The sequence below is a fragment of the Exserohilum turcica genome, assembly GCF_000359705.1.
Source record: "Exserohilum turcica Et28A unplaced genomic scaffold SETTUscaffold_15, whole genome shotgun sequence".
Classification (NCBI taxonomy): Eukaryota; Fungi; Ascomycota; class Dothideomycetes; order Pleosporales; family Pleosporaceae; genus Exserohilum; species Exserohilum turcicum.
Window position 1 is genome coordinate 85,877 of NW_007359970.1, and position 16,311 is coordinate 102,187.

The window sequence follows — 16,311 nt, forward strand, 5'->3', positions numbered from 1 at the left end:
GGGGGGGGGGGGGGGGGGGGGTCCAAAGAAGTTGCACGATTGCAAAGAGCAAAGGGGAAAAATTAACTGGAAAATAGCCTTGTACTGGCTCAGCTCAACCTTAAGGAAACATGGTGGCCGCCATCTTACTCAAGTCCCGTCGCGCCAACCTCAGCCCCTACAGCCGCATTTCGCGTAGCCGGCAAGGCCATAGGCCAGCTTTGTTAGGGCCACCACTGTCCGCATTCTTTGTTGTCCTTACTACGCCAATCATGGCGTTGAGAGGCGCTCGTCTTGCAGGAGTGCCCTTGCCCTTTGGCTCATCCTGCCTGGCATTCCAGGCGTGCACCCCAACGGCAATCATACGCTGCTCACTAGGTCTACCGGCGGATCCCCTCTCTATCACCTGTCAGCAGAACATGGCCAACTTTGGCCTGCAAGTCAAGATCGAAAGTGTCGGCGAGGTGGAGGAGCTGTGTGTATGTGTGTGTGTGTGTGTGTGTGTGTGCTATTTCCGTTACATCCATCCATCCATCCATCCATCCATCCTCCTTCCCTTACCCTGGACCCAACTATGTACACACACGCGCGCGCACACCGCGGCGGCCGCAGCACAGCTTCACCAACCCCAGTCTCTTTCTTAAGTACCCTCATCCCGTTCCCCAGCCGCCCCGCCCCGCTCTCTGCCCCACGAAAGCATCATTATGGGAAAAAAGAAAAAAAAAACGGCACCCAGTTCACAGATATCACTACGCCCTCCCCTCCCCGCCTCCCGTCTAGACAATTGCCCTACTTGCACTTGCGCGGGTGCGCGCAAAGCTGACCACCGGACGTGTGGAGTGGGGGCGGGCTGAGTTGTCACCGCGCAATGGCTAGTGGGCTGGCTGGGCTGGGCTGGGCTGGCTCCTTTGCTGCAACGCTGCGCCAGGACACATGTGAGGGGGGCTATTGTCTTGGCGCATCCGCCCGCTCGACCACCTCGCTATCACTATCACTAACTATTCTGCTTCCTTCTAGCCTAGCCGTGGCATGGCGGCGGCGGCGGCGGCCATGTGGCGTGCGAAAGAGAACGCGAAAGCGGGGGCAAATGGGAATGGGAATGGGAATGGGAATGGCATTGGGGAATTGCAGCAGCACAAGCAGCGAGCGAAAAGCCCATTCATCTTGAATTTCTCAGAAAGCGCGGCTTTTTGTAGCTGAGATGATGATTATGCGTCTAATCTATAGTACAAGTATAACAGCTGGGCTAAGGAGGTGGGCCGGGGGAGGGGGGGGGGATAGATAGATTCTGTCTGCAATGTAATATCCTCACACGAGATGGACTGTTAGTCGGATGAATAATACTCATTCTCTTTTCTTTTCCTTTTTTCCCTACATACTACCCCATACTTTGCCCTCCATATGCTTACTGTAAACAAGAAAAAAAGAAAGAAAAAAAAGAACACATTGTGCAAAGTTCAAGTTGCATGCATGCTACAGGTGGAAAGCAGATAAAAAGAACAAAAAAATGGAGGTTGGGGTATGCTGCGAGTACAACAGCATACCATGAGATAGAGATAGAGAGAGAGCAACGCCATGTCATGCAGAGAACAAGGGCAGAATCCCATGCGGCGCAGGCCGCTGCTGATCAAGGCGGTGTTGCCGTCCATGTAAACACACCACAAACACCGCCGCCGCCGCCTCCACCAACTCAAACCGGGGGCCTCTTCATTGGCGTCCGGGCTCCCGATGTTTTGGGACTGACGGCGAACAGGCCAACTGCCGGCATCCTAGGACTTTTCAGGGCGTTTGGAGCGTTGGCCGTCTCGAAGCGCTTGGACGCGTAAGGCGCAGTCGGCAGAGGCGAGCTCTGGAGGCCTGTAGCCACGTTCTGCGGGCCCTCTTCAGTGCGACTGGAGATTTCGTTCAACTCCTCAAACTCGCTCTTTTTTTCCCAAAGCAGGTCCTGCACTTCCTCGAGATGCTGCTCCAGCATGTCGTCGAGCGTATCCTTGGGCGACTGGATCAGGTTGCCGAGCTTCTTGCGCATCTTGCGCTGGCGGCTGGGATCCCACACGAAATGGCTGTTCTTGACGAATATCATCGAGTGCTGATGGCAGCGTCAGCTAAGATTCAGGGACCCAGGCTAACTTTCGCTTACTGAGTGGTACCAGCTAGAGATGGTGTCATCCGTTGCCCGCTTGATGGACTGAATCGTCGTTCCAGCCACAAACCCAATAAGGCATTCAACCCGGCTCTCAGGATCGGTGCAGTTTTCTGCAAAGTCAGCAACTGCAATTCTCGGCGCAGCAAGAAAAAACTTACCGTTGTGGCTCAACAGGTCGACAAGCCCCAGATATGCGTCACCGATACCCATCAAGAAGACTTGTGTTGCTTCATTCGGCCTAAAACTGCGTCAGCCACCTTTTTGAAGTTACTTGGCTGACTTACTCGATATAGTTTTCCCATAAATAGCTCGCGAGCTCGCGAGTCTGCTGCGCGCGAACTACAGAGTCGTCTGATTTGGTGAAACCAACCTCAGGCTGGCTTACGTTAATAGGGGTTTCTGACTCGGAGGCTCAGCCAGAACTCACATCCTCGACCGCTACAACCCTAGGAATATTGACATCGATAACCTGGAAATTGTTCTTGATGGCCCAGTCAATGTACCTCTTGGTAACATCAGTCTTCAATCCAAAGTCAGCCATTACACAGTACGAGACTGCTGCTATACTTACGAGCCATGTGTTGTGCAGCTCGCTCTTACCCGAGATAGGATCAGAGTGATCTCGGAAACTCGGTGGGTCGTGGAAGATGACGAGTAGGGGGAAGGCCTCCATGAAGTTCGGTCTGTTGTGGGTTAGTGTGAGTCTACGAATATGACATTGTACTCACGTGGCGACAATGTTGTGCTCAAACGTCTGTGCCAAGCCAGCTTTGTTGATTTGAAGGGGCGGAAGAGACACCATTGAGTGTTCTGCGGCCAGACGTTGACTCTGCCATTCTCGAATGATCTCGTGCAATCGATACGTATCCTGGTAGCTGGGATCCGCCTTATCCAGGTGTTTGGGATAGAGCGATTTCCAATACTTTGAGTGCTGGCGTTTGACATTTTCGACGGTGTATACCGCGCTGTCCTTTGGTGCCGGAAGGTCATCACGCAACCGGTCCGGAGGCTCCAGCATGAGCACTTTCGTTACTGCCAGTGCAGAGCGCGCGATCGATCGCAGGTTGTATCCCCCTTCGAGACAAATAACGAGTTTCCCCTTGGCCAAGCGCATGAGCATGTGCGTCATGTGACCGTAGCATGCAGGCGTAACAAAGCATCCACCCAACAGGTCACCCTCGGCCGCATCAAATCCAGCTGAGATGATGACAAGATCCGGGTTGAACTCGGTAGCGATGGGCATAACAATCTCCTGGAATGCGTAGAGATACTCTGAATCACCCATACCATGTTCTGCCCACGGAATGTTTACATTCTTGCCTTCGCCACGCCCTTCACCGCAATAATCAAGATTGCCGTCGGGCAAGTTAGGGTAGAAGGTTCCGCCCTTGAAAACATGCAGTGAGATGTAAAGCACATTGGGGTCGTCATAAAATGCGTGCTGAATGCCGTTGCCGTGGTGCACATCCCAATCCAGAATCAAGACCCTGCGGCAGGTTTCTGGATAAGCATTCTGACATACGCGGGTGGCGATTGGAACGTTGTTGAAAATGCAAAATCCTGACGGCTGATCACTTTCCGCATGATGTCCTGGAGGGCGGATGATGGCGATTGCGTTTCGCACGACTCCCTGCACTACCGCTTTACATGCTTCAATGGCACCGCCAGCTGCAAGCTTGGCACACTCATATGTGGAGTTGTTGAGATAGATTGAGTCGAGCCGCTCAGCCTCATACTTGAGCTCCTCGGGGGTCATGTCTTATTGTAAATCAGCCATGTTCACCTAGAGCCGCAGCCAAGCGAACTTACCTTGAAACGACCGCACAAGATTGTAATGATCCTCAGTATGTATCAGCAGTATCTCTGGCCTGGTTGCAAAGCGGGCCGCAATCCTCCAACAATGGTCTTCTTGGTCCCCGTCCGACGTGCTAGAAGCTACCAAACCGGCTTGCCTGAGCTCCTCAAAGATTGAATGAATTCGTCGCGGGTCTTCTGGATGAATGTCATCCGGATTGATATTCATGTCTGGGAGTTCAGCATGGAAGCGCATGCGCGGGTCGTAAACAAGACCTGTCTTTGAGGTGGCATAAACAAGCGAAGACCGTGACTTTGGAGGTATGCGAACTTGCGGACTTGTATGGCGAGGTGGGGTTGGCTTTGAAGTACTCATTTTTTCAGACCTGCTACTAGGCGAATTTGTTCTCCTGTGAGATGCAGGGTTGCTTTGGTGGGAGTTTGGATGCAGTAACGACGGGGCCTTGGAAGGGCTGTGAAATGGCAACTGCTCTTGTTTGGACAACGGTGGGCCCTTGACGTTTCCAAAGATTACGGATGGGACGACTGTGTCTGGTGCATGGTCGCCGTTGGGCTCCGTGGAGACGATTATTGAGTCTTCCCCCATCGTATAGTCTTCGTCATCCATGACTGTATTGATGGTGGAGCGGGCTAGTAAGCCTCGCTTCACAGTCGCGGGCCGGCAGCTAGGTGAATACGTTAGCGAAAAACACGCCAAATATAAAGTTATGTAGCGTGGGTGCAAGTTGTGGCGCACGTTGTGAGAGAAACTGCTATCGGTGGACTGGCGAGGGTCGTTGTCTGGTTTGGTGATACGTCTGACAAAGGAGACTAGAAAGGTTCGCAAGAGATCCACGATGATCACTCTGGAAGCAAGCGAAGACGCTCAGAACCTCATTTCTTTTCATCGGCATCGGCGCTTGAGAAGCGCGAGCGAAGAAAAAGGCAGAGGCTTTATGCTGCTGAGAAGAAGGTATTTACTCACTAAGAATATGGCTACCGCATTGAGCTAGCTATGCTGTAGGCAGGATTTATCGCTCAGGACAATTAGGTCTGAGGACTGATACGCGGCCGCGACCTACTGTAGGGTCAGGATACGAGTGATTTTGGTCTCGCTAGTAATTCCCAGCCTGCCAAATGTGTGGCGTTCTGTGGCATGGTCAGTAAGGTCGATTCGCCGCTGCAGCTCTGCATGGCTGCTGCTCGCATCGCGTTGCAAGCCGAGCGCAACTCGGAGCTGTGTTTACCTATGCCTGATCTGAACAACGTGCCAATATTGCGGCAATCACCACGATTCGAAGGCCAGCTAATGGCAGTCTTCTAGAGTTAGATTCAGGTAATGTTGTTCCTGGTAGTAGGGGATAAAGTGGAGCGCTGCAATGCAGGTTCCATAGAAGGCCAAGGTTTACGGTATGACTAAGCAATGCCAAGCCATTTAGCGCTTTACAGACGGTCTCCTGTTCTTCCTATAGCTTTCCACATGAAACCTGAACTAGGTAAATCGTGTAGTCTGAATATTGCAAATGTTGATCATTTACTGAGAATATATCTGCAAGTCCACCAATCGTGTATGAGCATCACTAGGGCATCACTGAGTAAATACGAAAGAACACTGTCGAATGGCGATGCTTCATGTGAGATTTGCGCAGTCTTATCATGATGATGTTAATGTCGACTGAGCATTTGATATCTTAAAGTTTTGTGTGATGATAGTAAGAAAAGTAGACCCTGACGACGTCATCAGAAGTTTGATTGTAGATCTGCGTAATCGTTGCTTCCAGGGAGGTCATCATAATGGCTACAGTGAGTCGTGACAAGGCAAGCTACTAGACATATTCTAATCAGGCGTACTTTCCAAATCCGTGTATAGCCTATTCTCCAAACCGGGTATATGGACATGGCCTTTTGGAAAGTAGTACGGCAAGGCAAAACACTAAAGTAGCGTGTGTTTGCTGGGCAAGGGAAGCCTGTTGCCCCAGTTCACGTGAAGAAACGACTTTGGCCGTATGAAAGAGCTTTGTGGCGGTTGCTGGAGTGCCAGAATTGTGGAAAGCCGAGGGTACCCAGGCTCAGCTGGTCGTCGTGTTGGGCACCCGGTCTCACCCGCTACTCTCTCGCCAAGTTACGGAACTCAGCTTACAGCGCGCCCGCAAGGCTTAGGACCCAGAAACCCAATACGAGAACGAGGACCCGTGGACATATCGTGTGCATGCATGTCCAGACGAACTTCTCCGCATCATAGCTATACCTCGGGAGCTAGCTTCTGGGGAAACGCTAGAAAATGCACGACAGGGGCGGCTCCACTACCTTGCAGATGGACAACGGCAAGTTCAACGTCACTTTGTATTCACTCTGGTAAACAATGGTTGAGGTAATTATTATTCATTCATTTCATGTCTAGCATAACGCATTCTTCAGTGAGCCCTTATTTTCGTCCCCGCGGAGTCCGCGCCTAGCCAAAAACACCTAGCGTGTGTTGATCGGTAATGTGATGAGGAAGTATCAGAGTTTAGGCATTGCCTGGCTCTGTCCTGACTCCTAAGCGTTGCCATCAACCTTGGCAATGTAGACCAGAAGGTCGAGGACACGGCGGGAGTAACCCCACTCGTTGTCGTACCAGGAGACGAGCTTGACGAAGTTCTTGTTGAGCGAGATACCGGCCTTGGCGTCGAAGATGGAAGAGCGGTTGTCGCCGTTGAGGTCGGTGGAGACGATGTCGTCCTCGGTGTAGCCAAGGATACCTGTGTCGAGTTAGATTTTGTACATGGCATGTTGGTGGAAGTGCTTACCGTTGAGAGAGCCCTCCGAGGCCTCCTTGACAGCCTGCTTGATCTCGTCGTAGGAAGCACCCTTCTCGATGCGGACAGTCAAGTCGACAACCGAGACGTTGGCAGTAGGGACACGCATGGCCATACCAGTGAGCTTGCCGTTGAGCTCGGGAATGACCTTGCCGACAGCCTTGGCGGCACCGGTGCTGCTGGGAATGATGTTCTGAGCAGCAGTGCGGCCACCACGCCAGTCCTTGGCCGAGGGGCCGTCGACGACCTTTTGGGTAGCAGTGTAGGAGTGGATGGTGGTCATGAGGCCCTCAATGATGGTGTACTTGTCGTGGATGACCTTGGCGAGAGGCGCCAAGCAGTTGGTTGTGCAGGAGGCGTTGGAGAGAACCTCAATGTCGGGCTTGTAGGTCTCGTGGTTGACGCCCATGACGAACATGGGGGCATCGGCAGAGGGAGCAGAAATGACCACCTTCTTGGCTCCGCCCTTCAAGTGGGCCTTGGCCTTTTCGGTGGTGGTGAAGACACCGGTCGACTCGACGACGTAGTAAGCGCCAGTCTCGCTCCATGGGATGTTGGCGGGGTCCTTTTCCATGTGGAAGCGGATCGTCTTGCCGTTGACAGTCAGGTTGTTGCCGTCGACCTTGATGTCGCCCTTGAACTGGCCGTGTGTGCTGTCATACTTGAGCATGTATGCCTACGGGGACGTCAGCCTGCAGTCCTGATGGCAGAATGTGCGTCGGGAGATGCCTACAGCGTAGTGGGGCTCGATGAAGGGGTCGTTCACGGCGACAATGTCGACGTCGTTGTGCTCGACGCTGCGGGACGGATCAGCACGAGGCGCAGCGAGTCAATCCATCGAGGACACCTACGCATTGCGGAAGACGATACGGCCAATGCGGCCGAAGCCGTTGATACCAACCTGCGAGGGCGTGTCAGTGGCCTGCTTCCGGGAGCAGCGGGGCAGGCGCGGGGGCATACCTTGACGACCATGGTGAAGTGAGGCTGCTGATGTGAGGGTTAAAGGGAATGGATTGATGGAGGGGGCCTGGGCTGGGGCTCACTGGTTTATATGTGCAACGGGGTGATGGGTAGGGGGTCAGAGGCAGATTTTTGTGGCCGGCGCAGTGTTTTGTTGGGTCTGGGCTAGGTGGGGTGAGAGAGGGGCAAACTAAATAGCAACCAGGCGTGGAGGACGTCACAGGCCTTGGTTGTTTTTCTGCAATGGGACATGCAGCGCCCGCCTGGGCCCTCTGCGCCATGCCACCCACCCGGCCGGCTATCTCGCGACCACACAGCCCGCCCAGCATCGTCGGTCGAATCATGGCTCGAGGCCGCGGAGGGCACCGGACGGCGTCGACAGCAGCATGCCTCTGCGGTACTCTCTGCCCGCACTCGCACTCGCAGCCTCGTGTATATCCCGCATGTCGCTGCGCCCGACTCCTGCCCACCGCCCGAATAGGCCCAGCATGCCACGCTGCACCGCCGTGGTATCAAGACGCCTACGAAACAAGTATGCGACCGTCGCGTAATCAAGCGACTGGCCAAGAGCACGTCGATGCGGCACCGCTGCCCGCCGTCGCCATGGCAAGCAGCCTCTTGGGCCCATTCGACAACATGAAACTCCTACTACTGTACACGCCGCGCGACAGGGCCACAGCGCATCACCGGTTCGTGGGGACGCGAGGCGGGCCTTGGTGTAACCACCGAGATTCTCCCCACCAAGCAAAGCCGACCTTGGGTTAACATGAAGCGTGGCGTGCCTATCCGCGGCCGGGACGCCGTCGTCAAACTGATTGCATTATGTTATATCAGCCCTAGGCCCGCCACGCCGCCTTTCCGTGCCTTGTACTTGTGCAAGAGCTATGACAATGCTGTGCTGAAGCTGGAGGGGAGTCGAGTGGGCGCGGAGTGGGAGCTGAGCTGGAGCTTGATCTTGAGCTTGAGCTTGAGCTTGAGCTCGACCTTGCAGCTATGGAGCCATGATAGCTTCATGTCGATCTGGCTTCCTCTGCTCCGATCACGGCATAGGGACCTTGGCGGATGCTATGGTAGACGCAGTTTTGCGGCTTTTTTCCATTGCAAAAGAAAGGATTCGAGACTTGAAATAAACTTTGGCGGATAGACGTCGACGCTCAGTGGGTTAAATTGAACCCCGCCCACCAATGGCATACACGACCTGCAGATTAGCAAAACATCGACGAGAAGCTTACAGTAGACCAGCAAGAGCTTATTCATGAGTCGCAAATGGTGCAAGGAATGTCCTTTTATGATTATACAGGGGAGCATTATTGCTGGGCGCTGCAATGTTTGTCTCAGTGCATCACCTACCCCGCCATTGAGCGAATTTGCGAGCGTTTCGTACGCTCGTTATATGCTCACCGGGTCCCCAATACTGCACAAAAAAGGAGAAAGTTTAACTTCAAGTGAAATACATGTATAGACTGTCTCCCGTGGAATTTGGATGTAGTCAATTCTTGTTCATTATTTCGCCGAGCAAAGACATGGCTCTCCCTGCACACTTGCACGCTTACACACTTGCGCACTAGATAGCAACATCTTTGCAATATACACAACTACTTTTCCAGAGTCCAGAGTAAACACCACAGCAGATGATAAGAGCGATGCTCATGAACTGGGTCTATACGTTTGGAATGCTGTAATGGCAGTCATTAGCATATATCCGCTAGCTCCCTCTTCAAGCAGCGGACAGCCCGGCAATCGCGGTAAGAGCGCGCAGTCAAACTCTCGAGCGCTCATACCCTCACCCGGTTGAATTTTCAAGCACAATTGAGCCTTATTGATAAACACAACAGCAATTGCAGTGATATCGTGAGGCTCTGGCATATCGCGGAAAGGCTAACACCAACACCCTCATTGGCTGGTCACGCCGCTCGGACCATGCCGAGATGATCGTTCCACCACCTTGGCGTTCCCTCTTGCAACCACATTTTGCAAGATAGCTCTCCTGGCCCACCTTCGACTCCATCAACACCACGATCCATTGGCACCTCTAGGTCCCTCGACGGGAATCTCCTCCCTTTCTTTTCCATTTTCCGACACTCTCCACTCCACCCGCCGCCATGCTGCGCTCGTCCATTGTCCGCGCTTCCCAGAGCTCGGCTGCCGTCATCCAGTCGACCGCGACACGCACCGCTCTTCCCAGAGCCGCCCCCGTAGCCTGCCAGCTCCAGCAGTCCCGCCAGGCGCACGCCATCTCCAACCCGACCCTTGCCAACATTGAGAAGCGATGGGAGGACATGCCCCCTCAGGAGCAGGCCGACCTGTGGATGACGCTTAGGGACCGCATGAAGACCGACTGGAAGGAATTGACCATGCAAGAGAAGAAGGCCGGTGCGTAATTTTCCACTGCGCGCATTTGGATGGTGTTGAGCCTCGTATGGCGTATCTCGTGTTTTGATCGAGATAACCGACTTGGCCCGCAGCATCTGGTGCGACCAACATGGACTTGTCGCCAAACACGGCAACTTGATCTGTTTTTCTATACCAGCATCAGGCTGACTTTATTTTGTTATTGCAGCCTACTACATTGCCTTTGGTCCCCACGGCCCCCGCCGACCCGCGCCCCCAGATGAGGGCCGCAACGTCTTCCTCCTCTCTTCCGCAGTCATTGCCGGTGCATTTGCCATCTTCGCCTTTACCCGCATGTTTGCCAGCCCCGTCCGGCCCCGCACCATGACAAAGGAGTGGCAAGAGGCTACTGAAGAGTACCTGAAGGTGCGTTTCACTGCCATGATAGCATCCATTCGTCTGACAATACTGACCTTTTGCAGGCACAAGGAAGTGAGCCCATTACTGGTTACAAGGGAATGATGGTTCAGAGCAAGTCTGAGAAAGACCTGCCACCCAACCAGAAGATCAACGATGAGTAAACGCCCTGAATAGGAGCGTCACAGCAATTAGCATACCAATACCGATACCTCATTTTCCTTGAGTCCACTTCTGTTTGGTACTGCCTATGTCACATTGCAAGATTAAAGCCATATGAGCGGCTTTGATCGGCCATGGTTATAATTGTCCTCCTTGTACAGAATCTAGAGGCTTTTGCGTCTACATGGCAAGCAAGATGCACAGGCACTTGAATAAATGATCTCTTTGCTACATGAGTTGAGGACCTGTGTCGAGGCGGACTGTATGAATGCAAGTCACGTAGATTGCATTGAGTGATGACATTTTGTTTGGTCAGTTGCATGATTGGTATTCTATATGATATATCTACATGTAGACGGATCTGTTACAACTTGATTGCCGCATGCACGTGTTGGACTGAATTACAATATCAAAACAGATGATTAGGTACTGGAGTTCATTTACAACCTCCTTGCAGAAATATAAGCATGTAAACATTCGTACAAGCAACAGAAACGTGCTTGAAATTGTAGTTGTTTCTCTAGAAGCCGAATCTTGGATGAGTTTGCATCAGATATCATATCACTCCAGTTGAACAAAAAATGATCATATTATCTCAAAACTACATGGATATTGGGATTATTGACTGCAGCAGTTGAACAACGAGTAGAAAGGCTTTCTTTTCCCCTTTCACTAAAGCATCTTCGAATCCACAGTCACTGTGAACACAATCCAACACCTCATCAGCCACCTAAAATAGCCTCCTAACCATCTTCCCACCAACCAACAAGGCCACACGCATCATATCTCACATGTACCACGTTCCACAGCATGCCCGACAGTCATGCTAACACCAAAAGTAAGTTTACCCATCGTCGTAATCCGCGGCCGAGCATCGAGGCATACATCAGCCTTTTGCCACTTGAGAAGCAACATCAGTCAGCTTGGCTGTTTCACGTCAGATGTACAGCGGAGACCTGGTTTCATGAGTACAACCGCGGCCGTTTTGTTATGTCCACGGGTGGGCATCAGGTGCAGGGTAATGTAGCAGCATGGTGGGGCGGGCTTGGAACTCAGAACATGCATGTATATGACCCGTGATGGGATTCTCTGGGGCGGATGGAATGTGGAAAGTTGCTGCTTTGGTATCAAAGGGGCTTGGGGGTGGAGTAAATGAGTGTTCTGTTGCGAGGAGCGCTTCTGTTGTTTCTTAGATACCTCCAAGTAGCAGGCTGCGACTCTCACTGTACATCTGCTTTTGTTGGGCTATTCTGATTATTATACCAGGTCTGCGACATGCGAGACCAACTGTGCATTTCACGTTGTACACGACTTTTCCACAGCAAAACCGCCAGGTCTACATGCCTTGTATCTTCGTCCAGCTTACCAATTCTGCCTGTTCATAACGCATCACAAGGTTGCTGGAAGTATGTATGCATATACTCGGTGAAATCGAAGAACTGGAAATATAGACAATGTGTCGATCTAAACTCTCATTTCTATCCTCGAATCTGAGCCATGTGCTTGTAGATGTCGATGGAATACTCCCATCATGTATAGCGGTATGCTCCAGTGGCCTGCCACGAAGTTGTCATCACCTCTGTACCTCCTATGATAACCTGGTAGTATTCATGGATTTGGATTACTTTGAGCTTGTTCAAGTAGAAGCTCATTGACATACCTTTGTATCTATGCATGGATCCTACATGCCGCGAAGTGAAGGTCTTTGTCAAACACTCCCCCTTACACCCATTCCTCACAATTCACGGCACAGGCAATAGACTGCAGACATCATTCGCTGAACAAGAAAAGCTGATTCTTCGTGTAAGATAGATTACAGGAAGCCATGCACGTCGAAGCATTCGCTTATAATCCCCAGTTTTCCGAGGTATATCTTTTGTACAATGTGAGACTACCAGCGAATTGCCCTAGACATACTAGCCGACTCTTCACCCACCACTAAAGTCCGCTTATGACTTCTCGAGATCGGCAAGAATCTTCTCTCCCTTGGCACGGGCAGACGCGAAGTCACCAACCATGTAGAAGGCACCTATCACTGTTAGCATGGCTGGATTTCATGGTTGCAAATAGTGGAATAACATACCCTCAGGAAGGTCGTCACCGTCGCCATTCAGGATAGCCTTGAAGGAGTTGATGGTCTCCTTGAGATCGACAAGTGCGCCCTCGATACCAGTGAAGACCTGGGCGACAGCGAAAGGCTGGCTCAGGAAACGCTGGATCTTACGGGCACGCTCGACGGTAAGCTTGTCGGCTTCAGACAACTCGTCCATACCGAGAATGGCAATGATATCCTGGAGCGACTTGTACTCCTGGAGAATCTGCTGGACGCGGGTGGCGATCTGGTAGTGCTCCTCACCAATGACACGGGGGTCCAACATACGGGACTTGGAGTCAAGAGGGTCGACGGCGGGGTAGATACCCAACTCGGAGATACCACGGGACAAGACAGTGGTGGCGTCCAAGTGAGCGAAGGTGGTGGCGGGAGCAGGGTCAGTCAAATCGTCAGCAGGGACGTAGACGGCCTGGACAGAGGTAATGGATCCCGTGGAAGTGGTGGTAATACGCTCCTGCATGATACCCATGTCAATGGCGAGGGTGGGCTGGTAACCGACGGCAGAGGGAATACGACCAAGCAGAGCAGACACCTCAGAACCAGCTTGTGTAAACCGGAAAATATTATCAATGAACAGCAGCACGTCCTGTCCCTGGGTCCTGAACTCTTCAGCTACCGTTAACCCTGTAATTCGTTAGTAAACGTGCCGTTGAAGGCTTAATGGAGGCGGTTGTGGTTGTTGGGTGTTGATGGATGTTGTGTTTTGGTGGATTTTGGGTTTCGGTGGATATTGGACATTTGTGTATATTAGGCAGTACTGGATCTTGGGCACTGATGGATACTAGGTATTGATGGATGTCTGGGTAGTGGTGGATGTTGTGCGTTGGTGAGGAAATATACATACCAGTCAAAGCGACACGGGCACGGGCACCCGGGGGCTCGTTCATCTGACCGAAGACAAGCGCGACCTTGGATTCACCGTCAAGCTGAATGACAGAGGTCTCCTGCATTTCGTGATACAGATCGTTACCCTCACGGGTACGCTCACCGACACCAGTGAAGACGGAGAAACCACCGTGGGCCTTGGCGATGTTGTTCTGTCTCCCAGTTAGCAGATGTCGATCTCGTAGCCATTGCGTATCCTTACAATCAGCTCCTGAATGAACACAGTCTTTCCGACACCAGCACCTCCGAAAAGACCAATCTTTCCACCACGAGCGTAGGGGGCGAGCAGGTCGACGACCTTGATACCGGTAACAAGGACCTCAGCAGAGGTGGACTGCTCGGTGAACTCCGGAGGGTCGGCGTGGATGGAGGCGTACTTGTCAGTCTTGATGGGGCCACGCTCGTCAATGGGGTCACCAGTGACGTTCATGATACGACCAAGAGTGCCGTTGCCGACAGGGATAGAGATGGGAGCTCCGGTGTCAACCGCCTTAGCACCACGGACAAGACCCTCGGTACCGTCCATGGCAATGCATCGGACAATGTTCTCACCCAAGTGTTGCTGTGTTGTGTCAGTGATGCTGTCTCGGCCATTCAATGCTTGGCGTCCTTACAGCGACTTCGAGGACAAGCTTCTGGTCACCGTTCTGGGTCGTAATAGCGTTGAGAATAGCGGGGAGCTGGTCACCCTCGAACTTGACTGGAATTGGTTGTCAGCGAATTCGTCCGAGATGCCAATCGCAATGCCTGCGATAGAGCTCCTCCATCTCCAGCAAGGAAAAACTTTTTAAATCAATAGGAAACGAGGCACACCGACCATCACAGATTGCGCCTATAACAGCGTGTATCTTTCCTACTTTCTGCGAGTCTGTGGAAGCAAAGCGAGTGGAGAGGGCGGGTGCGAAGTTCTTCTTGAGGGCCATGGGGCGGATGGCCGGCCTGCGCATGGAGGCGCGGAGCGCCTGCTGGATCCCACTATCCGGAAAACGACGTCAGTCATCTCGATTCATCATCAATTGGGTTCATCGGATCGTTGGCTTACCTCTTCAGCATCGTGAAGTGTCGGTTGTATGGTGTTGAGTGGAGGGTGGTTGTGAGGAAAGAGCTTCTCAAGCTCAAAAGGAAGGCACCCGCTGAGACAAAAGCGATCCGTGCTTCGCCTAGCGCCCACATGGTTAGCCGGCACCCCGACATCGACATCAAGACTGCAACACACCTCAATTGGTACAAGTATCTTACTAGCAATGGTAATAGATTAGTAATATTCTGGTTATAATCTTCAATTGCATGCGCATGGTGTTGTTGCATCTTTGCTGCGTCTAATCTGGCACTTTACCCCACCTGGCCCTTGCGGAAAACCTGCTACTCCACAACACGAGTCTCGCCTTTGATCGGATGCTGCGATGCTTGAGTACCTCACGCTATGTTCCCCTTTGTGTTATTACTTTTGATAGCCTAAAGAGGCTATGCAAAGATAATAGAACATGTAGAGATTTCTATATTAACTAAATATGGATATAATCAAGTAGATTCTACAAAGAACTGATATACTACAAATTTTAATAGCACCAAGAATAGGCTTTTCTTGAATGTACGTAGTAACATAGAAACACTATAAAGAGAGGCTACTCTATTTACCTACCCTAAAATCCCGCTAGCATAGCATACACTAGTAGAATACTTTTGATAGTATCGCCTTTTCTGTTACACGGGGTTCGGCTATACTTCTCTGGTCTCGGTCCGGGTTAGGGCGAGTAGACTAAAGCGGTAGTCCGTGAGATTGTTTGCGAAGTGCTATGTGGAAAAGAGTTATAGGATTTAACCAAAAGAATGAACAATCAATTCTATACTAAGATAGAATAACAAGTATCAATCTGTGTAAGAGATGAACTATTCTAAGTTAACCACAACGAGTGTAATAATGAAATCCAACACATTCTTATACCCATTGCTTTAGGTCCTGTCCTCCTGTGCCTCCCGCCAAGATGGGAGGTTAAGGAGGACCATGGCCTCCCGATCTGCGCTGGCCTCCCGGAGGCCACGCCTTGGCGGGATGCCAAGTCACGTGATCCGCGCGCCCCGCGCTAATCATTACCTGGGCGTCCTTTGACGCCTTTGTTTCCCTTAGGTTGTCTCCGCAACCTTTCCTGGAAACCTGTTGAGAGGAATCCTTCCTGTTTGTTCGTAACATTTTCCACCTTTAAAATTACGTTTTCTAGGTAATAAATCCTAATCTCTTTAGATAATATACTTCAATATTAATAGTTAGAAGCCTATATCTCTAGAGTAGTGTTATAGTTCTAGCTTCTATATAGTTTACTTCACACACACCAACTTTCGAAAATCTCAGAAAGCTCTCAAAATCTCGCATCTAAGGCAACCGCCTACTGCGATTCTTTTGCAACTACTCTGACGTTCTAGATCCCTCGCGCTGTCGAGATATCTAGAGTTGAAAGAGAAAGTGCGCTGATTATACGTGTCCTATACACGCCTATCATCAACACCAACGTCAAGTTTTCTAGAATAGGTGTAATTTTTGTTAAATATATACAAATCCCTTACAAGAAACTAATTACAGCAAGTTTTAAGACGTGCAGCGTGCGCGCTGTGGAGCTATAAGCTATAAGAGCAGACAGTTAGGACACGTCTCACACTCAAAACAAAAACACAACAGACCACTCTAGCTTAGTAATAAGAGAACCCCAGCAACAGAATGCCACCAGAAA

The 16,311-nt window shown here is 51.4% G+C and overlaps 4 protein-coding genes across 4 annotated transcripts; 1 reads left to right on the top strand and 3 right to left on the bottom strand.

Moving 5' to 3' along the window:
- Nucleotides 1-1,669: 1,669 nt before the first annotated feature.
- On the bottom strand, nucleotides 1,670-4,547 carry SETTUDRAFT_160266 (uncharacterized protein; the record flags this gene model as incomplete). The annotated part of the gene is made up of 8 exons (XM_008025624.1): nucleotides 1,670-2,068; nucleotides 2,120-2,235; nucleotides 2,284-2,363; nucleotides 2,410-2,501; nucleotides 2,553-2,645; nucleotides 2,697-2,808; nucleotides 2,854-3,883; nucleotides 3,935-4,547. 8 exons carry the CDS (start codon nucleotides 4,545-4,547, stop codon nucleotides 1,670-1,672), a joined length of 2,535 nt encoding a protein of 844 aa, XP_008023815.1.
- Nucleotides 4,548-6,283: 1,736 nt separating this feature from the next.
- Nucleotides 6,284-7,689, bottom strand: SETTUDRAFT_183842 (uncharacterized protein; the record flags this gene model as incomplete). The annotated part of the gene is made up of 5 exons (XM_008025625.1): nucleotides 6,284-6,660; nucleotides 6,709-7,393; nucleotides 7,451-7,514; nucleotides 7,569-7,618; nucleotides 7,678-7,689. The coding sequence occupies 5 exons, from the start codon at nucleotides 7,687-7,689 to the stop codon at nucleotides 6,458-6,460; spliced, it is 1,014 nt and encodes a 337-aa protein (XP_008023816.1). The 3' UTR covers nucleotides 6,284-6,457.
- A 2,040-nt stretch (nucleotides 7,690-9,729) lies between these two features.
- On the top strand, nucleotides 9,730-11,063 carry SETTUDRAFT_168304 (uncharacterized protein). Its single transcript, XM_008025626.1, has 3 exons — nucleotides 9,730-10,050; nucleotides 10,238-10,434; nucleotides 10,491-11,063. Exons 1-3 carry the CDS (start codon nucleotides 9,780-9,782, stop codon nucleotides 10,587-10,589), a joined length of 567 nt encoding a protein of 188 aa, XP_008023817.1. The 5' UTR covers nucleotides 9,730-9,779; the 3' UTR covers nucleotides 10,590-11,063.
- Nucleotides 11,064-12,536: 1,473 nt separating this feature from the next.
- On the bottom strand, nucleotides 12,537-14,758 carry SETTUDRAFT_27183 (uncharacterized protein; the record flags this gene model as incomplete). Its single annotated transcript, XM_008025501.1, has 7 exons — nucleotides 12,537-12,616; nucleotides 12,671-13,324; nucleotides 13,545-13,737; nucleotides 13,788-14,147; nucleotides 14,200-14,285; nucleotides 14,403-14,560; nucleotides 14,628-14,758. 7 exons carry the CDS (start codon nucleotides 14,756-14,758, stop codon nucleotides 12,537-12,539), a joined length of 1,662 nt encoding a protein of 553 aa, XP_008023692.1.
- Between the last annotated feature and the right edge of the window lie 1,553 nt (nucleotides 14,759-16,311).

Coding starts and splice junctions, on each gene's coding strand:
- SETTUDRAFT_168304 (XM_008025626.1), top strand. CDS start 9,780: ATGCTGCGCTCGTCCATTGTCCGCGCTTCCCAGAGCTCGGCTGCCGTC. Junction 10,051..10,237: donor CATGCAAGAGAAGAAGGCCG/GTGCGTAATTTT, acceptor TTGTTATTGCAG/CCTACTACATTGCCTTTGGT. Junction 10,435..10,490: donor CTACTGAAGAGTACCTGAAG/GTGCGTTTCACT, acceptor GACCTTTTGCAG/GCACAAGGAAGTGAGCCCAT.